Source organism: Alligator sinensis, unplaced genomic scaffold, assembly GCF_000455745.1.
Source record: "Alligator sinensis unplaced genomic scaffold, ASM45574v1 scaffold940_1, whole genome shotgun sequence".
Taxonomy (NCBI): domain Eukaryota; kingdom Metazoa; phylum Chordata; order Crocodylia; family Alligatoridae; genus Alligator; species Alligator sinensis.
The window spans coordinates 1,124,594-1,146,407 of NW_005842177.1; the positions used below are offsets into that span (position 1 = coordinate 1,124,594).

The 21,814-nt window shown below is 44.6% G+C and overlaps 2 protein-coding genes across 3 annotated transcripts in view; one reads left to right on the top strand and one right to left on the bottom strand.

The window, feature by feature from the left end:
* The first annotated feature begins 594 nt into the window (after positions 1-594).
* Positions 595-21,814, top strand: part of MOB3B (MOB kinase activator 3B) — a 176,458-nt gene continuing 155,238 nt past the window's right edge. For both annotated transcript variants that reach the window (XR_003094627.1, XM_006026075.3), the window contains exon 1: positions 595-715. The gene's annotated coding sequence lies outside the window, so the exon portion shown is untranslated. The remainder of the gene's footprint in view (positions 716-21,814) is intronic.
* Positions 4,826-5,497, bottom strand: LOC102376462 (interferon alpha-7). The gene has a single exon (XM_006026085.1). The coding sequence runs from the start codon at positions 5,495-5,497 to the stop codon at positions 4,826-4,828; it is 672 nt and encodes a 223-aa protein (XP_006026147.1).

Consider the following 21,814-nt stretch of genomic DNA (forward strand, 5'->3'; position numbering starts at 1 on the left):
TGGCTGTCCCCCGCCACGGGACAGTCCCAAGGAGCATGGGGGTCTCAGCGGTGGCAGGTGACAGAACAAGGAGCAATGGGTTCAAGCTGCAGCAAAGGAAACATAGGTTGGATCTTAGGAAAAAAATGTCTCACTAGGAGGTGGTGAAGCACTGGGGCAGGTTACTCAGAGCTTGGGGAATCTCCATCCTTGGAAGCTTTAAAGACAAATGGCTGGGGTCCTGGTTTGAGCAGGGGGTTGAAGTCCGTACCTCCTGAGGTCCCTTCCAACCCTCATTTTCTATGATCCTATGTGCCTGCCCTGGAATCTGCTGCCACAGCCATGGGCAAGTGCCAAGGATGGGATGGATGGCTGGTTCCCTGCTGGGCTGGGGGAAGGCTATGAGGCAGCCATGGATGAGGGGAGCCATAAGGAAGGGCTGAGGGATCAGGTAGTGCCTCCCCCCTGCTACCACTGCTGCCACCTTGGCAGTGTTGTGGCCTGAGATATGGGAAGTGCTGAAGTAGTTTTTGGAAGTACATTGAAATTCTGGGATGGAAAGGGTAATAGAAATGCGAAGTATTTTTGTTTCCTTCTAATTTTGTCCCAGATTCAGATTTTTTGACTGTCATAGAAAGAACTGAGTCTTGATCGCTTTGTCCATATCAGAAGTTTAGAGATGCGTGGTGGCATAAAGGGGACCACAATTAAAGGCAGAGCAACAGGACTGTAGGAGGTAATATTACAGTTTTCTGACATTAACTGCCATACAATTGATGATGTTTTCAGGGAAATCATTTCATATTTAGGGTTAAAAGCTTTGTTTCTCTTATGGATAAGGAGTTCATCATTAGACTGAACAAACTAAACATTGCTAATCATTCCTGTAACTCTATTTTGGAAGTCTCAGAAAACTGCCTTGCATTAAGCACATCTAAGAGAAGGTTAAAGTTTGACTTGATCAGTCTACAAAAAACTATGGGGAGAAAAAGACCTCTGATAGCAGAGGGCTTTTAACAAGGCAGAGGCATAACAGGATACAGGAGTTGGTTGCTGAGGCTATGCAAATTCAGATTTCAAAGTAGAGCACACATTTTTAACTGTACAGGTAACTGCCCATTAAAACAATCTGCCTCCACATGTAGTAGCTTGTCTGTCTTCTGGAGTTTTAAATAAAGACTGAGTGCTCTTCTAAAAGAGATGCTATGGTTTAGCCACGAATTCTTGGTTTTGATACAGAAATCACATGTTGCAATTTTATGTCCATTGTTGTCCAAGGAGTCAGACTAGCCAGTCACTTTTGGGGCTTAAAATCTACTGATCTTTGTCCACAATGGTGGGTTTAAAAAAAATTAAATTTATTGATTATTTTGCATTTACAAATGAGTGACATACTTATAGTCATGATATCTTTGAACTAGCAGAAAATACAAGCAAATATAAAGAGTGCAAAAACTCAGAATCTTGAGAAAGTTACAGTTTCTGTTCCATCTCACATAATCCTGACTCACTTTGAAATAATAAAATAATTAAATGAACAGCTATCAGAACTGACCTAAGCCAGCGTGGTACAAAAGCTAACAGTGAATACTTCACATATATAACTTCCTTTCAAAAAATAGGAAGGCAATTATTTTGCCTGATAGCCCAACAAAATATGAAAGAAAGAAAGACTGTCATCTGGAAATATAGTTAGTTTTTATAAAGTTAGTTATGTGTGACCTTGATTTCCCCCTGCCAATTTTTGTGGTTTACAATTTATAATTGCATTTTCCTGTGGTTTTAAAATGTCTTTGTTGCTGAGTGGAAAAACCCACACAAGCGATAAGGGAAAATGATTGATCGGGGAATCATTGAAATAATCTACACATGGTACTATCAAATCAAGCCAGCAAAAATATTTTTGTTTTTCTGATTCCTCAGTTACTTAGGTGTTACTTGTAACAACAGGTCTTAAATATTTTTCATAGAAAATGTGTTTTGTAAGTTGAAAGTAGTCTTTTTTAAAATGAAAATTAAGAGTTAATATTATGAACTCTGAAATGACCACAAGTCAGATTTTTCAGGCAATAAAATTCTCTCCATGGAAATGGAAAGTATCCATGTATCCCTCACTGAGGATGAACACTGAATTCCAAACAGGAAATGCAAACATAGGTCTTGTCTATACTATCTATTTTTTTTGCTTATTATTAATTATGACTCAAGATAACCAGAGTGTTTGCAGAAGTTCATGTGAATATTTCTCTAAATGCCAGTTAAAGGGTGCATTAGCCTTTACCAATCCTTAGCTACCTTGAGTCGATCGATAAGTCATTAACTCAACATTAACTTTGCCAGAACTAGTAGGCAAAAATACTTTACTTTTCATAGAAGTATTTCTCCAATGTAGCAAATCAGGAAAGGTGAAACTTCCCTAGTGTCCTCTTACCCCAGTGGTGCAGCTCAGACACCAAAGGACTTCTGGATAAGGGAAGGTCTGCTTCATTAATGTATGCAGGATTATACCTTGTTATTTTTGCCAAACCTTTGGCAGACGCTGCTTTTTGGAGTTAAAAGTACAGCTGCAGTTCTGCATAGTTTAAGCAGAAGTCTAGTCCAGTGAAGATATAAGGACCACATCCTACTCTGCCTACTGGGTGCCTAAGTGGACTTAAGTACCCAGATGTGATCCTGTTCCACCCTGCTTGAATCCCTGAACAAGCAGTAATTCAAAAGGAAGGCGAGTCCTCCTCCTCTTTGCTGTTTATTTGAGACTCTAGCTTTTAGACTAAGATGACTATGTGGTAGAAAAGTAGATATGTTAATAGATTTCCAGGGACTTGAACAGGGTGGAATTCAGTTGTACATAAGCGTCTAATGGGTGGAGTACACTCTGGCCCTAGCTGGAGTCTAGCTAGAACCAGCATGTATATTGCCTGATGCATTATACATGAGGAAACATCAACATCATAGGCTGCATTTCAGCAAGGTACTTAAACATCTGCCTTATATTAAGAACAGGAATAGTTGAAATAATGAGACCACCCATGTGCCTGAAGTTAGCTTAGGTACTTTGCTAAACTGAGGCTAGACACCTAGTTAACATTTTTTAAAACTTTAAATTGCTTTACTTAGGAAGAAATATTTGTCTAGGAAAATATTAATCTGCAGCATATTTACACATTTACTTCTGAATTTCCGTTTTGTTGTTGTTGCTTTTCATATGTGGTCCTGGTTATTGCAGCCTCGTGCCTGGGTAGGTATTAGGATTAGGAAAAGCAGCATGCTTCTTAATGGATATTCTCCACGAAGAGTTAAGGTACATTTCACCATTTTCCTTTAAATGAATGGAAGCTGTGAGAGTGGAGTCCTTGTCTGCTTAGAGGATCTTAACCAAAATATCTAGGTACTGCACAAGTCTGAAATGACCAAAAAACCTTTTAAATCTGACTTCAAGGCTGCTTTGTCATATTTTTCCTCCAGATTCTGTTTGTGGTAAAGTTTAACTCTCTCCTGATTTTCTTTTTTTCTGACAAAAAGAATAGAATCTGTTTGTCACAGATGCAATTTCCTTCAGAACCATGCACGTTTAGAGATCTGGATACCTTTTGTTAAGAAAGCAAAGATGGTGGGAATGAAAAGCAGAATCAAATATCACGTGGTTGTTCCTTGAGTGCAACAAATGGGCTCTGAGATCCAACATCCAAGGTGCTTGAGGTCTCTGAAATAGAAAATAACAGGTATTTGGGAAACTGATTTGTCTTACCTACTTAAGAGGAGCGGGGAAAGGAGGTGAGGAGGATAGGAAAGATTTTGTTACATTATATATTACCTGTTTAAGACTCTTTTTCTGTTCATATAAAACTTGACCACAAACATAAACACACTGTAAAAAAGGGGAAAAAACCAAAACAACCATACTTTGTACTGATTAGGTGGTTATAAACCAGTGCCTCCAAAAATCTTTACCTGTTGTTGAATAAATATGCCCAAAGGAAGAATGGACATTGCAACAATAGATACATTTGCTAAGTAGATTATCAGAGTTGAAGACTAGGTCAGCAACTATAAACCATGACTCTTCAGGATATTTGTTGTGTGTGCACATGTTTGTGTAATGCCCTTGCATTATTTAATCAAGCAATTTAAGGAGATTCTGGTTGTTTGTTAAATCTTAGGTGATATAACTATGATCTTTTTAATCCATGCGAGAACCATAGAAGGGTGTGATATCCACCTGACTTGGACATCTGTCAGTTCTTATTAAAGAAGTAATCTCCAGCTCTCTAAAAGAATACAATCAATGTCCAGATAAAATGCAACAAGAAATACCTTAGAGCTGGAAAACAATTGACAGACTAGCTTTAAGAACAGTAGGACAATGCAGCAAGTTGCTTGGGAAATTAGTGAAATCTCCCCATTGGAGATTTCCATGAAGGGCTCAGATAGGCACCTGCCTGGAATGGTCCTGTTTCTGGGCAGGGGGTTGATCTAACTGACCCCTCAAAGTCTCTTTCAATCTTATGATTCTATGACCTTATGAAATGACCTGAAATACTTTTATAGCACAATGTGAGACTATATAAGTATAAATATGCAGGACCACTATTTTTAAGAACTGTTGACCTGTTTTTAGGATAATGTATAAAAGCAGCCAAACTTTCCAGAGATCTGATCTGTTTGAAAGTAGTGGGAACAGTGAGATGTTGAGTATTTTTTAAAGTCATTCTACTTCAGTTAGCTGCCCAAAGCATAGCTGAATGCTTTGGAGAAGCTGGCATCAGTGGTAGAGACAGAACTTTTTTGATACTTTGAGAGAGAAACTGCCAGTTTCTACCTACAGAAAAAAATCTATTTACCTTTTTTAGTTTTGAAGGTTTTTTAAGAGATGGTCAAGAAACAGAAAGCATCTTCTCATTTCCATGCGAGCTGTTTCCCAGGAACAGCGGCTGTAGTTTTTCTCATTGAGGAAGTGGCTGATTCTTTGGAAATATTTCTTCACTTTCAGGATGTTCTGTAAAAGCCCATTTTTCCAGTTCCTTGTTGCCTGCTGCATCTCCCCACCAAAACATTTCTCCAGCTGCTCAATTTGCCAGTGCAGTCCATTTTGGAATTTCTCAATGCAACTTGGGTTCCAGGGACCTTGTGGAAGATTCTTGCTAAAAAGCTGGAAGATGTGGTGGAGGAGCTCATGGATTATCATCGGGGCATTCTCCTTCTTTCTGGTTATGAAAATCTCTCTGGGGATCCTGAAGTCTGTCCTGTCATTTAGACATGATAAAGGAAATTGTCCACCCATCCTGCACAGGAGGTGTAGGCTATGGTTCACTTTGATTTGCTGCAGTCTGGAGCAGTCTGGAGATGAGATTTTGGTGGAGGAGAAGGATTTGATGGAGAACACCAGCACAAGGCAAACATGCAGGAAACTTCTTTGAGATAAGGTGTTCATAATGATCAAGTAGGTAATCCTGATGTCTTTGTCTTTGGGAAGAAGCTGAAAACCCAGAGCTTGTGCGTCTTTTGCGGGCTCTTCCATTGCTCTGAATTTATTTCTTCAGTGTGAGCCATGTCCATTAGTCATGAATCCCTTTGAGGCTTTGTTTGTTTCACTTTCTGCTTAATGAATGAATGGTATGATACTTCTTTGTTTTCAAGATAATGATCAGCAGAAATATATTTGATAGAGAATGGTCTCTTCCTTATTGGAGTCTGGCCACAAACATGTCCCATCCTCTCCTTCACATGTCCCATCCTTTCTTATAAAACCTTAAGGCTTAGTTTATACTTAAAGGTTTTGCTGGCATCACTATGTGGATTAGGAGAGTGAAAAATGGTAGAAACCAAATTGGGAGTTGTTCTGGCAAAAACCTTAATGTAGATGAAGTTTACTAGTAAAACAGTAAAAGTTTTACTAGTAAAAGCTTGTTCCATTTGTAAACTTGTTTAAGCTACACCAGCCAAAGGATATGAGCTGTATCTCTAGTAGGTGGATTTGCTGGAATGGCAATATTGGCAGACTGATAAAAACAGACAAGCCTGAAGAGGAAAGGTTTTTGCCTTTTGTGTTGTGTTCCGGCCTTCAGAGGCTCTCTCTTCTGTTTTGCCCTCCCAACATATACTTAGCCCTGCTTCCAAACAGTAGTTAAATGTATTGTTGCTTTCTTCTCCTCTCCCTCTTCCCCCTCCCTCGCCCCGCCTGCACTGTACTTGCTTTCCTTTTGTGAGGCTAGTAGCAAAACTCCATTGACTTATACTGGAGCAGGACCAACCTATTGACAACTTTTGGACTGCTTAGGGAGGGATTTTAAATTGGTAGCTGAGAGCCGTTGTCCCAGTTTCCTTGAGTCTCACAATCTGGCTTCAATGACTGTTTGGGTTGGGATCCAGTTCCTCAGGGACTTAAAACACCTGAGGCTTTGGGGCATTCAGGAATGGTTGGATTGGATCCATAGATCTCACATTGTTTTACTTGGGATTTTTGAGAGTGGAAAGCTTTCACTTCCAGATGTGGCTGGTATTTTATATATATAGCGTCAGGCTGAACTCTGTTTTTTCCCAAGTATGTTTAAATGTCATGGATGAAATTAGGCAGACAAGGTTCCTTGAGTGAATCTGATATCTTTTATTAGACCAACCCAAATAGTTGGAGAATAGTTATTAAGCAAGCTTTCGGGTTCAAAAACCCTTCGTCAGGCTAAGGAAGTTTCAGCAGTTGGTGTGTGCTCTTCCTGGATGGAATTAGTATTTATTGATACAGAAATTCACTGGTCAGGTAGCTGAAACTTCAGTAGAATGTGAATGGTTAACCAGGTATGATCTTACAGCTTTTACTCTTCATGAGAAACAACTTTCATGAGAGATGCATTAAAAATTGAATTCAGTGGACAATGTGCTTCAGCCTGAGCTGCTATCATGATGATTTTATATGATGCTAGAGCTAGCTTTGTCAGAAGAAAACACGAAACGATATTGGAGTGAGACAATCTATCCTATTGTCATCTCATTATAAACTTGTGGTATCAGTTCAAACCAGCTGAGAGTCTGTCCTTTTCTTAGTTTGGGATGAATGGGTCAGTCTTTCAGGCTTGTTCCAGTGTGGAATGTAGTAGCACAGGTCACCTAGTAATTTGGCTTGAGACATTGTCCCAACTTTTAGTCAAGCACATTGAAAATACCACCAGTGGCAAGAGAGCTGCTTGGTTGGTTGGTTGGTGTGGGAGTTCTGTTCTCAAGCCAGGAGATGCTTTTGGTTGTCCTTGGGCCTCACAGCAGACCAGGTTGTGGTTGAACTTCCATCTCTGAAGCCTGTGGCCCCAGTAGCTTGTAAGACCTGAGACACCTGTTTGCAGCTTCATTTGCACTCTTTGTAGCACCTGTTTAAACGCTTGGAATCTTAGGAGAAAGATGAGGGAAACCAATTGTCTTGGCTGCTCAAGATGCTCTTAATGAGTAAAGCTCAAAGTTATGCCCTTTCTTTGGTACTTTCAGAGATGCTGAATAGGGCTGAGGAGAGTTGGTATCTTGGCTTGTCATTTCCAATGTGGCTCTGCACTGCTTACTCAGGAAAAAGTCCGAAAAATCTGAGCAAAACTTTCCTCTGAGTAAGGAGTGCAGGCCTGGACCCCAAGGATCTGATTTTCTTTAAAAATATTTTAGTCAGCATGCTGTTGATTGAATGACAAATGTTTCCTTGAACCATTTATTTCAAGGAATGTCTAAGCGTCTAGCATCGTTCTTAATTTTGTTCCTTAAAACTAATTTGCAACTGTAGCTATCTCTTAACACACTTTAATAAATATTCAAATATAGAAATTTGAGCATATTGTTTTTAAAAGGAAACAACTACATTTGAAAAACTACAGACTGTTTTGTAATAGCAGATTTTCAATAAAGAATGCAAAAGCACGACAAAATCAGAATAGCTAGCTGGTATTAACATTGCTGACTTCTTTCAACGTCTCTACATTTATTCAGAAGTGTATATGCATGTGTAACTTGTTGTGGTATCATTTAGCTTTCTATATGGGATCCAAGCAAGTCTTCCCAGTTATTGAACACAGTGGTGGGACAAAAACAGCTGCCTCCAGTTTCACCAGAATCGCTTTCACATTGCAGACCTAGCTCTAGGAAATGAGTTATGCAGCATCCAGCTTTCTGAAAGTCTTTTGCAGTTACTTTTTTAAAGTCTAGATTGTTGTATACATTTAATGAACCAAAATGTACCCATGAATACTTTTCATTTAATAGATTTTCACTTACTTGTTTTAAAAACTTTTCTTTTTTTGTATATAGACTGTAAATGCAAAATTGGATTTTAGTCATGAGTGAGATCATCTCTTTTCCTCAAGATGACTCTGTTAATCATATCTCATAGTTTTGCAAGACACAAGACATTATCAGCGAGCAAAAGAAGATACAGATGGGACAGCTACACAAAACAATGCAGTGTTGACTCAGTAATTTGCTTGTAGAATTGTGGAGTAAAAAAAAGATTACTGTCTAAAGAAGACAGAATTTCCCATTAGATTAAGAGTAAGATGGCTGTCATCTGTATTACTCAGGACAGACAGGGCTGCATGTTTTCTCATACTGTCCTGCCAGTGTACATCACACAGCTTCTGCCAAGACCACTTCCAGGAGCAAGGGCATACTTAACTCTGAGACTATCCGGTGCTTAGCTAGTTCTCCAGAATTTCCAAAAAGTGAGTCACACAGCTGGGTACCAATTTCAAGATGTTGGTGTTTGTCTGCTAGGATGTGAGATGAAATTGCCACTCGCTCACTCCATGATAACTGTTGAGCAGTCATCAGCAAGGTGTCATACAGATGTTATAGTAACTTTCAGTTGCTGTGCTGGGTCAAATTTGAGCTGACAGCTTAGTGGTTAATGGAAGCTCTGTAGCCCATTACCAATCCCTTTTCCCATCTGTTTCCTCCAGTAATGGATATCGTAACTAGTGCTAGTTGGTGTTCTTAGAACAGCAGGAGAAGATTTGCACAAAGATGCATCTTTTAAAGTAATTGTTATGGGTCACCTCACAGGCAGATAGTCCCTAAAGGCATTTTTAGCCATGTGCTAAATCTGTTCTCAAACTGAATGGCACGACTGAACTAAAATAACACTTTGGCACTGGAGGGTTCTCTCAGATGATAGGATGTAACGTTATTTTCACTGCTGTGTGTGATTTAAATTCTGTGATGAATCAAGTCATGAAACAAAGCTAAAGCCCTCTTATTGTTGCACTGGAAAAGGTATTTGCAATAACCATAAAAAGTGGATATCTTGGCAAAGATGGCAGAATAGAGAAGTAAGGTGTGTATACAGTGTGGAGATGCAAAGTGCTGCCACTGTGCATGTGGTGCGAGTCCTGGAAGCTCCTAGTCATGCATTAGCATGAAGGCGGCAGCTACAAGAAGGTTGTCTAGCACTTGGTCGAGGCAGGAGTGAGATTTGACAGCTGTAACTGTGACTGAGCAGCCCTCTTCAGGATCTACTGTGCTCTCCTCACAAAGGAAGAAGGTTAGAAAAGGTGCCCTAAACATAGTCTGTCTACCTTTTTCCTGACTGGATAACTGCGTCCAATGGGGTCACCTTTACTGTGGTCAGAATCCACAAAGACATAGTTGTGGGGCCTGGAACATCAGAGCCATCATGGACAATCTTAATAGTGAACACCCAGAGCGCACCACGCTGCAATCATGGCTCAAGAATTCAGGTGACACAGCATTGACATCGCTGCACTTAGTGGGACCCAGTGAGCAGGAGATGGGCAGCTCAAAGAACAAGGAGATGGCTATATCCTTTTCTGGAAGGATAAACAGGAAGGAGAAAACTGACTTCACGGAGTTGGCTTTGTCATTAAGAATGAACTTATAAACCAAATTAATGAGTTCCTTATTGGAATTAGTGAGTGCTTCATGACTTTGTCTCAAATTGGCACAGCTAATATGATACTGTTATCAGCAAAGATGCTTGACTCTTGATACCTCTGATGAAGCCAGGGAGGAATTCTATGCTAACCTTGACCAAGTCCTTTCTGACGTTCCAGAGGGAGACGGGCTTATTTTGCTTGTTTATTTCAATGCCTGATGGAAGAGACATTAACCTCTGGAACAGAACCCTCAGCAACGAAGGAGTGGGAAAGGTTTATTCCAGTGGCATCCTCCTCTTGACCAGATGCACAGAACATGGACTCATAGATTCATAGATTGTAAGACTGGAAGGGACCTTGGAAGATCATTGGGTCCAGTCCCCACCATCACCAACACCCTGTTCTGCCAGAAGAACAAGCAACGCCCACGATCTAAGCTTTGGCACTTGATTGACTATGTCATGGTTCATGATAGGGATTGGAACAATGTCTGCATTACTTGAGCTATGCTAAGATCTGATGATTGCTGGACTGATCCGCTTGGTTATGTCACTCAAACTGGCTCCCAAACAACAACTGCAGCAGATGTTATGCCAATGGAAGGTCCACAGACTCAAGGAACCAATCAAGTGAGACCTCATGCACCAGCAAATTAACAATAACTGGTGAATTGCAATCAATGACAATGGGAGATTGTCAGCAGTTCTCGGGGAGCCTTCAAGTCTACTGTCATCAGCGCCTGTGTATAAACACTTGGAGTCTCTGCTAGGAAACACTAAAACTATTTTGATGGGAATGACTGGGAGATCCTGGTGCTTGTAGCTGATCAACTCTTGGACTTTCATGCATGGCAGAATGACACTAACTCCAAGCAAAATAAATTGAATCGCTAAGGAAGACAAGTCAATGAGATGCTGAATCTCCTATGTCATTGGCGATATGCATAATTTTTTCAATGCCATCGGAGCCATCTACAATCTGAGCACTTGGGGACCAAGTGGCTTGGAGGAGACCTGATCAAGGGAATGGGAGTAATGTATGGCTTTGGCCCCTTCTTGGTTGGCACCTTCCTTCCTAGTGACGTCAGGATGAGACCACAGTCTAGGGCCACCTAGATGGTTCTGAGCGCTGCCTCTACTTGCCTGCCACAACTTTGATGTTGATAGCTGGGGGAGGCAGTTCCCTGTTGATGGTCCCAGTGGGGTCGCAACCCTGGGTCCTTCTTTGTGGGGCTCCAAACCTCCCCTTTCCCCAACCCTTACCACATCCATGGCCTGGGAGAGCTCAGCTTCCTTGTACCTTTCCCCGGGGTGATCTCTCCTCACCCATGAGGCCCACCCTGAGCGGGGTAGGGTGTCCAACTGTCAATCTCCATGGGACTGATCCTTAATCTTCAGGCCAGCCCATGGACAAACTAAACATGCCCCAACCTGGGGTAACGATAACTCAAAAGGTCCTTCAGTCCCTGCGAAGGCATTAGTCATCTACTGACAGAGTACAGGGGACTCCAGCTCCCCGGACGCTTTTGCCTCCCTGGGGCGAGAAAGAGACTCAACATCAATCCCTCCTCTTACTCTTTCCAGGGGGGCCTGCAGGTTGGGAGCTAATCACTCCTGTTCCCACCAACAGGTGGGAGTCCCCACTGGGGTATCTGGCCGCTCCTGCAGAGCCCACTCTTTGCCCACCACTGTGGGGACCACCTTTCTCTCCCTGCCATGACTCTCTGGCCAACTCCGGCTCCTTGAGCTCCACCCCGGGGTTTTTCCTACTGGGCAGCCCTGTCGGCTGCTGGGGCTTCTTGCCCTGAGCTCCGCCCCCTGGGATTGCCGATCCACAGGCTCAGGCAGCTGCGGAGCCGCCAAACCTGCGTCGGCATCTTCCCCCAGCTGCTGCTCATTCCGGCCCCTGTGGTAAATGTTGGGGCTTGTCGGGCTGGGTCCCAAGACATGCTGGGAGGGGGGCTTCTTTTTCCCCTCCCACATAAGTTTTATTCTCCCAGCTCAGTCAAGGCTTATGCTCAAGAGGAGAGCAGAGAGAGTGCTTCAAGGATGTCCTCAAAGGCAACTTGAAAACATGCAATATCGATATCTACTCATGGGAGCCTACTGCCCCAAATGGAGGAAGAGTCTGCTGCAAGGCTGTCAGTACTTTGAAACCTTATGATGACTGCAGGAGATGGAAAACTGAGACCAGCAGAAACAATGTGTCGTGGACTGAACCAAGAACTCAGCACCACCCACCCCCCATGAACACACGTACCTGGGTTGCAGTAGAACCTGTCGATCCCCTACTGGCTTTGTCAGCCATCTTCAGACCCACTGATAAGGCAACCGTGGAAGACAATCATATCCTCAACTGTGAGGGATTGCTGCTGCTGATGGTGGAAGAATGGGCTTGTGGGATTGGAGTGTATTTTTGAAAGGAATCTCAAGATCTGTGGTAACAAACCATTTGCATAATGTGGGAACAAAGAGGAAAAACATCTAGGTCAATTTCAGAGAGGGCCTTGTCCCTCCCCTTTTCTTGTTAAGACTTGGAAGGAAAGCAAGATTAGCAGTTTTAGGGCAATAACATGATGTTGTGATGCTAACGCAGTAAAGCTCCCATGGTCAGTTTACCTTAGCATTCTTGCTGCTTGGTGTTGGTAATGACAGTGGTACAACAGCATCAAGCTTTCAGAAAGACTGGGGTTTGGACAAGACTTTGAGGAAGTAAATGGGGCATCTTTCATTGTGAGCTGGTACATATAACAGCATACAACCAATGTCTTGTAGTTGGGGAGGGTCTTTGTCACTAGTTCACCTCAGTTGCTCTCTTTTTTAGACCTCCTGTTGTGAGCTGTGGGGTCATGTAAAACTGGAATAATCAAAATGCCATCAGGAATTTGGAGGGAAAAGAAAAATGAAAACTTTTGTTTCGGCAGCGAATCAAATAACCAGGAAAATAACCAGAAGAATTGTAGCTTATTACAGCAGCTAATCCTAACCAGTAGGTCAGGGATGACTGAGGGCTACAAAGCTCTTGTGTCGATGGGGTTTATACAAGAGTTGGCCCTCTTGTGTAAAGAGAATCTAAAGGTAGTAACCACCATTTAAAACCGGCTTACTAATCAAATATTGTCCTTTAGCATCTGTGAAGTCAGTCATACTTGTTGCAAGGTTTCCTTCCCTCTTATAGATGTGAATCATACATAGGCATTAACATACCACACAGTGTCAACATTGTGTGGCACCCTGCAGCACACTTTAAAGGATCTGACAGCATCCCAGGGATCACTGAGATCACGGGGATACAGCAGCTAGTAAACAGATTTATTTCAGTGTGCATTATTAGATCCCTTTGGATTGACATGCACTAGAGTGTCTGCAAATCTAGAACACTAGACTTTCTTAAAGAGCAGATATATATTTCTCTGTCTGGTATTGTAAAAGTCCTCTGTGCCTGCTTGATGGTAGCAAAGCCCACAAAATTATTTATGTTTATTCTGTATTTTATTATTATGAGGAGTAGTGGCATTTGTATGGGTGTAATGCCTTGGGGTCCCACTCCTGGCCCAGAACCCCACTGAGCTCAGAAGAAACCCAGGTGTCGTGGAAATCTCATCATATCCACAGATCTTCAAGAATGGAAATTTATAAATGGAAGTATAAGGTGGGGGGATGTTGTTGTTGAGGCACCGAGCTGAGACTCAGAATGTCTGAGGTCCGTGTTGGGATTTGCCAAGACGTCCTGTGTGAGTTTGGCCAAGGGACTGAATTGCTCTAGGCCTCAATTTCCCATCTATAAACAAGGAAAAATAATAACTCTTCAGCTGCCTTTGTTTGGCCTATATAAACTCTCAGAGTACAGATCTTATAGTCCCAACACATTAGGCCTGAGTCTGTATTGGAGCATTTGTGAGCAGCTCCTCTAATACAAATAATTAATCTTGCTACTAACTGTATTGTGATTTGATTTCTTTTTTTTTATTTGTGCCTGTGTCCCAATTGCTTCATACTGAGAGAGAACTTCAAACGGTAGCAGTACGTACTAACTAGGATGGGAGTGTCTGCCTGAAAGTCTATCTCTTGAAAAGTAACTGGAGTTTTGCTAGGACAACATGTAATTTCACTAACGTACTATATTTACTCAAATGTAAGATGATCCCCCAACAATTAGATTCTATATATGGAAAATATATAAATTTGTTACAATTTTCCAGCTATAGAATCTAATTATTGGAGTGTTGTCTTGAATTTGTTCCCCTCCCACTGCAACAGCAGGGAAAATGGTGTGGGTGGGGATGGGGTGGGGGTGTCAGGTGGCTCTCTTGCCCTCTTTCCTGCCCACTTCTTCCCCCTGCAGCCTTCCTATTTCCACCCTCCCCTTCCACTGGCAACCCTCACTCCCCATAATCTCTGCCCCCTCCCTCCCCCAGCTTTCTGCAATATCTGCCTCTTTCCCCCCACTCCTTTACCGTCAGACCCTGCTTAGCTTCTGAGACAGTAGAGCTGGGGAGGAGCCAGGGGATGCAGGGAGAAGCTGCAGGGGAAGTAAAGAGATTCAGAATCAGAATTGCAGCAACTGCATGCCCCCTCCTACCCAACCCTGCCCACTGCTTTATATAGGAAACCTTGTTAATTTGAAACACAGACCAAAAAATGCTGATTTTCAAATACACATACCCATATCAATTTGCATATCTGCAAATTACCACAGGTGCCTACTGATTTAATTGATCCAGAATTAGTAATTTGAACTTGCTGCAAGTTTTAGCATAGGTACTCCATAAAACACACTTGAGCAACACCGTTGTATCATTGTATAAACCGTGCATGATATTAGTTCAGAACCAAGAATCTGTGTCATTCAAACCATGGTGACCCCTCAGTATGCCTGTACGAAGCAGCAAGTATTTGATTCAGATTCGGGCAATTCGGAGGGACAGTGATTTGACTGGGTGATTCGAGTCACTGTCCCGATTTGATTTGGCTGAATTGGATTCGGAGATTTAGCCGCCAAATAAGCCGATTCTGTGATTCGGCCATAGAGTATAATGGAGAATCACTAAAATACCTATAATTTTGTCATTTTTTTGTTGATTTGGATGAAAGCAGCAGGGATGGTAGCACCTGGAGAGGTACCTGGTGAGTCAGATGTCAGGCAGGTGTCATAAATCCAATGTCTATATTGAGTCCATGAGTTTTTGTATCAAGGAGGTTGATGAAGGGAAGTTCATAGGCTCGTCTGTGAAAAGTATTTTGTAAATTCCCTTTGAGGATCAGGACTGAGAGATTGGAGAGAGAATGGTTTTCTTGTGAGAAATGTGCCCCCACTGGTAATTGATTCTTCTTGTCTTTAATCAATGTCCAGTGTGCATTCATTCTGGTGCACAGTTGTTTTTTGGTCTCTCCTACATATTTTCCATCAGGGCATTTGGTGCACTGGATAAGATGTATAACATTTCTGGAGGTGCATTTGTAAGATCCAGGAATGATGATGGCTCCATACCTTCACTACACTACGGCCCATGCCTTGCACATTGAATCCTTTGTCCCTTTAGCTGTGGTTCCCTGTCTGGGACCTTTGGCTCCCCCTTAAGCCCTGGCCCTGCCTTCAGGCCAGTTGGAATCCTGAGCCTCTTGCTCTGGGCATTCCTCATAGTAGGCCCCTGGTCCTTCAACCTCTCTCTGGGTTCTGTCCGCAGCACGGATCAGTCAAGGGTACTTCGGGTCAGATTTGAGCCGCCTGCCTATTCTCACCCTCACAACTCCACTTCAAACACTAAGCCTCAGGCCTCTCAAAGATCTTACAGGTCTGGGCTTTCCCTAGCCAGGACTGTGCGTGTGTGCAGTGGCTGGAGATTATCAGGTGCCCCTACCTGCTTTTCACCAGGGAGGTTAGTGGTCCTGGCATTTCCTAGGGCTGTTGTGCAATCGGCAGTCCCACCAGGCCTCCCAACCCTGGCAGGGTGTAGTTTTAGGTCATGCCGAGGACCTGGGGCCTCCTGCTTCGCCGCAGACCCAGCCCATACCTCCAGGTTTGTCCTGGTACAGGAGCTCAGCAGGGAGATGTTCTTCCTCTGCTGGCTGGTGAAAAACTAAACTGCTGCCTCCAGCTCTGAAACCGGGGCATTAAATGGTTGTGAAAGCAACTAAAGAAAGGAAATAGATGCGAAGTGAGGAGGGTGGCACTCACTCTATCTGCATGTGGAGCTTGGGGAACTCTATCAGCGGGAGGTTCACATTCAGGAACACCAGTTGCTCCACCAAACCAGGATCCAAGGAGGTGTGGTGCGGTGTGGCAACATCCACAGTAATGCTGAAGACTCTCTTGCTTGGAACACTGGTTGGTGGACAGGACAGGTGTTCCCGGGCAACTGTGGCCAGATCGTGCTACATCTGGCTGCAGGTTACCCAATAGGCCAAGGTGTTGCATTGCAGCAGCTCCACATCCTCAGCGAGATAGCCTCCATGCTACCTGCTGGATGGTGGGGCCTGGTGCCTTTGGACCCCAACATTGAAGCCATGCCCTTGGCCTGCATTGGCAGCGGTGTGGTGGAGGAGATTGGCTTGTGGCTGGAGTGCTGGTACAGGAAAGTGGATCCCCCTTTCCCACACCCCCCTGCCTCTCCCCTTCTGCCTCCCTGACTCTGTTCACCAGCACCTCCATCCAGTGATCGAGGGTTTTGCTGCTGCGGATGCTGCCCTTCACCCTTGGGTCACACATGCCCATCAGCATGTGGACTGTACTGGACTACAATGGATCCAGCCATTTTTTGATGCCCTCCTTCAGCCACTTCACCAGTGCCTGCACCTTTGGTGAAAGCGGCTTACCCCAGCCAGGCACATGGATCCCCTGGAACTTGTCCAATTGATTCTCAAGCTCCTTCAGTATGGGGATCACCTAGTGAAGGGGGGGCATTGCCAGTGCTGAGGCTCTCGGTGGCCTCGAGGAATGGCTTGAAGGCCACCAAGCTCTGGGAGCTGGTGCCCATGATCCCAATCTCCCTTAGCAAGGCCATCTCATGAATGGCCTTCTGTTGCTTTGCCAGCCTTGCCAGCATCAGGTCTGTGTAGTTCCACCAAGTCTCCACATCCTGCATGATTTTGTGCTGTGGGATGCTTGGCTCTTCCTGTTTGTCCCACAGCATCTTGTCCCCCTTGATGCTCCAGTAGAAGTAACCCACCACCTTCCTGCATTCTGAAATGAGCTGGCTGGTCATGGTAGTAACGGCGCCATCACTGGGAGCCCTGTCCCCCTCCAAGGCATCCCAAACTATGAAGTGGAACTTTTGTTCCACAAAGCGGATGCCAACAAAGTTGGCATCACGCACTTCCTTGACCATATTGACCCTGTTGTCAGTGACCATGAACTCATGGGTGACCTCACCCAGCCCAACGAACCACCTCTGCACCATGTGGTTCTTGGCTACCATGATGTCCCTTGCTGTGTGGGACTCATCCATCACCTCCGCTTGAAGGAGAGTCTGCTGATGCCATGACCGATCGCATCAGTGCCCTGTGAGCAAGAGGTAGGCATGATCTCCACTCCAGCTGCTCCAGACATCTGAGGTGAAGTATAAAGCTGCCTGCGGCCCTGCTTTCCGCAGCTCCTTCCTCAAGTACTCTCTGTATGCCTCATGCAGGGAGGGCACCACAGTCCTGTTAAAGGTGATGCGTGCGGGCACTTACTAGGATGGGGCCATAAGCGCCATGAACCGCCTGAACCCTGGCTGCTCAACAAAGGAGAAGGGCTGGTCATCCAGAGCAACCATCTCCCTAATGCTCTGGGTGACCTCGCTTACCTTGGGAACACTTCCCCCCCCTTTGTCCCTGCCTTTCCTCCACTGGTCCAGGGTGGCCTGCTTCTGCTTCTTGGGGACAGGGTCTTTGGAGCGAGAGGGGGACTTATTTTTGGGCATGCTCCCACTGGTGTCAGGCTGAGGAGGAAGGGTAAGGTGGTGATGCCTCCTGAGATGCAGCAGCATTGCTGTGGTGCTGAAATGTTTCTTGTCCTTGCTGATCTGCTTTCGGTAGTGCTGGCAGGTAGCATACCTGGGATCATCTGCCACCTCAAAATTATCCCACGCTACGCTACCCACCCACTTCTTGGTTGCGGGTAGGGATCTTGCCTTATCCCCTTCCTCACCAGGCAGAGGCACAACAACAGGAGGAGCTGAGCCACCTGCCCCCACAACCTCCTCCGAGGACCCTTCTGGAGAAGGAGACCTCCCTCTAGGGGGACTTTGAGGGGTGTGGAGCACAAACTCCTTCCCCAGAATTTCCTTGGCTATGGGACTCGGGTCCCCTGCTTCCAGATCTAGCTCCTCCTCTGGCACTGGAAGGCTCTCACTGGGAACTGAAATTGGAGTGGAGAATGTCATGCTGCTGCTAGTTGTAGTTACTGGTGTTGCTGGTGGTGCTGCAGGTGCAGACACAGCTCTCTCCTCCTTGCTCCCACTAGCAGCAGAAAACTCCTCGCTGCCAGGAAAGAGTCTGTTTGCGGGGTACGGGGGGACGACTTGCAGTTTTCCTTCTGCCCCTTTCCTCCTGCTGCCAGAATAACTGGCACCTGCCTTTCCAGCACACTTTATATTGTTTGGTATGCTGCAACATGTGTGTGTCTGTGTGTAATGTATGTAATATATGTTGTGCTTTCCTGCACAGTAATAACACACTGTCAGGAAAACACAGATTTCTTTTTGTGGAAGGAAAAAAAAGGCTAACAAGAACAAATAAGGGGATTTTTGGGGAAGGATAAGTTGAAAGGAATGGATAACAATAGGGATTGTAGGCAAAGGTAAATAGGAAAGGATTGGCTAGAACTTGATGGCAAGAGACTACATACTACCAAACCAGAGCCCTTCAGACGCTGCTGCTGCAGCAGAGAGACAGGCAGACAGCTCACAAAAAGCACACAGATGAGTTCACACACAGCCTTATATGTTGTTTTTACGTCCCTCCCCCAGAGCACTGTGATTGGAAAGGAACTCAGAGAAAGATCACAGTCACTGGGCAGCTACAGATGTCAGTATCAGAGTAGTCTTTCCACCTCCTCCTCCGCCTTCCTCTTCTCGGTTTCAGTTTCTTGCATGTCTACCTTCCAAGTTGCCAAATCTTTTCCGAATCAATTCAGAGGCTTTGATTCTATTTGGAGCTGTTAATGGGTCTCTTAATTCCATTTGAATTTGGAGATTTGGCTGCCTAATCTCCTCCAAATTGAATCGGCTACCGAAGCTTTGCACAGCCCTACCCCGCAGTTCAGCACTACTCAGTATGTGTGTGTGTACTCCAGATACCACCCCCGCTCCTGCAAAGGATCCACGTGCTAATTTGCCCCCCATTTGTAATTGGAACTGGCCTGTTCCAGACTTGGGATAAGTTCCAAGACCCTCCAAAAATATATATGCAGATGAGGGATGGGACTGCCTGCTCTGGCTCCTGCATAGAGGGTAGGGCCACACTGATCATGTGATGGGCTGAGAGAGGGGGCAACAGAAGTCTCTTGTCTCCATAGAAGTTTGGTGATGTTTGCCAGACATTTAAGGCTGCTGAAGAAACAGGTAAGAAAGGCGTTGCTCAGCTGGGGTAGTGAAGAGGAAATCAAGATGTATTCAGTGCAGTGGTTCACTGTGACCTGAAAAAGAGTTGGAGCCGAGAGAGACTGAGACGCAACAGGTACTATATCTTCTTCAGATGGGCTGCACTAACCTGTCCTTGTGGTACGTTGCCATCAGTATCTCGCCATTTTGGCTAAGATCAAGCATTTTTGGCACCAAGGAGAGGGTGTCAAGGATGGCTCTGGCCCTCCTCATGGCAGCCTGGTATTTCAGTACCTCCAGGCCAAATGCCAGTCCCTCCAGACGGATCACCTGCCTGTTTTTTTGGGACACAGACACACTCTCTCTCTCTCTCTCTCTCCCCCCATCAGCATTTTTGGTACTGGAGAGGGTATTGGATCTTCCTGAAGCTAGCCTCCAGGTCAGCACTTGTTCCCTCTTCGAGAAGCAACCGCCCATTTTTTTAAAGGGCCACACATAAAAAGAAGAAAAAAGGTTCCTATCAATCTAGGCCATGTGTTTTATGGGCATGCTCAGTGTGGGCTGCATTTGATTAATTTTTGTTTCCATACTTCAGCAATATTGCTTCTGGTAGCAGTTCAGTGATAGTCAGTGTATTTAAGGGGGTTTTCTGGTATGTGAACGTAAGATGAGGAGCATTTTTTCCCTTGCTGATGGGGTGGGGAAACCCTCAGATCATATTCAAGTAAATAGTGTCACCTCTTGCAAAAGAGTCACAGAGCACATTGTGATTAAATATTGAACATTCATCAGTGGTTAGACGGAAGTCAGAAAAGCAGTAAGCATACATTTCTTTAACTTCATTTTTAAATATCAACATAAAGTGAGTAGTCTGAGTGGCAAAAGGGAATTTTTAGTATGACTGAGAGGGCGTGGTGGCACAAAATTCTGTTTTTTGTTGGTCCAGAAATATAAAAGTGACAAATTAAGTAACCAACTGATTCAGATCTTAATGCATGACTAGGAGCATATGTTGAGACAGATTAGTAAAGAACATTAGGCTGAATCTGTTCAAGGCATCAAAAATAAGTAAAATAGGTCAGCTTTGGATCTGGTTTACTTCCTTTGTATAGGAAGGGGAAATAGGGTGGCTTTTCACCAGTGCAGCAGAGATCAGAATCTGACACACGAGCTTTAGCACCCATGGGCAACAAATGCAGTATAAGTACCGGTCACAGTATATATAGCCGCGTTTCAGCCCTGGCATAAATAGTTGGAGCACAGTTCGGTGAAGTGCCTACTAACATATAGATTTGGTCCAGTCACTGTAATAGTATTCTTTGGGCTCAACCTCCACTTGGGCTAAGGATAGACATTACACATAAACCGGTTTAAGTGATCAGAAACTGGTTTAAACCTGTAACAGAACAGATGTTCAGTGCACATAAACCAGTTTGAAAATGGCTGAAACGAACCTGGTTGAATGTAGTATCACACTTGATTGATTTGGGTCAAACCGGTTTATGCAATGTCTGTCCCAGACCCCCTTCTCGTTCAAGTTAAATCAGAGTCCTCCAGCATCCAAGGTGCTTTGAAATCCTGAGCTGGGCTCTGCTCCAGCCCAGCAGATACTACAGACACACTGGGGTCTGCCTGGCTTCCTCCTGCTCCTTCCCTCCCTTTACCACTCCCTACTTAAGCAGCGCTTCCTCTCCCCTCTGCCTTACACAGACACCTCTCAGCATTAGCTAGCATACCACGTGCTGACTATGGTCCATGCTGTGGGAGACAAGATAAAGGCAGGCAGGACAGTGTTGGCTCAGGGATTTTTGGAGCTAATTAACTGGTAGCGTGTAATGTCCCTCCGTTCCTTCCTTGGAAAAAGTTGTTTAAGAGCTTGAAGGCTGTTGTTTCATTTGATGAGCCGATAAATACTAACAACTCCCTGTGTAACTCCCTGCTGTGTAACTCAATGCTCTATTATGAACAGCGAGTCAGGGAGAGGAACCCCTCCCTAATCAGAGGATCCTGCCTGGGCCTGGCCATGCCTCCTCCCCCCTCCCCCGCTCAGTACTGTGATAGAGGATGGAGGCCTGCTCTAGCACCCGCTGACTTCTAGCCTGAGCCACTGCAGGCATGTGCCGGTATTTCCTCAGTCCAGAGGAGATATCTTAGTTTCATGGTTGGTAGGGTCAGAAGGGACCTGAGCAGATCATCAAGTACGACCCCCTGCCGTGGCAGGAAATAGTACTGGGGTCAAATGACCCTGGCCAGGTATTCATCCAGCCTCCTTTTAAAGACCCCAGGGTAGGAGCCAGCACCACTTCTCTTGGAAGTTGGTTGCAGATCCTAGCCGCCCTGACAGTGAAGTAGTGCCTCCTGATATTTAGCCTGAATCTACCCTCTGTCAGCTTGTGACCGTTATTTCTTGTCACTCCTGGGAGTGCTCGGGGGAACAGGGACTCTCCCAATTCCTGCT

Bases quoted from the DNA above. Each gene is read 5' to 3' on its own strand.
- LOC102376462 (XM_006026085.1), bottom strand. From the start codon at position 5,497: ATGGAAGAGCCCGCAAAAGACGCACAAGCTCTGGGTTTTCAGCTTCTT.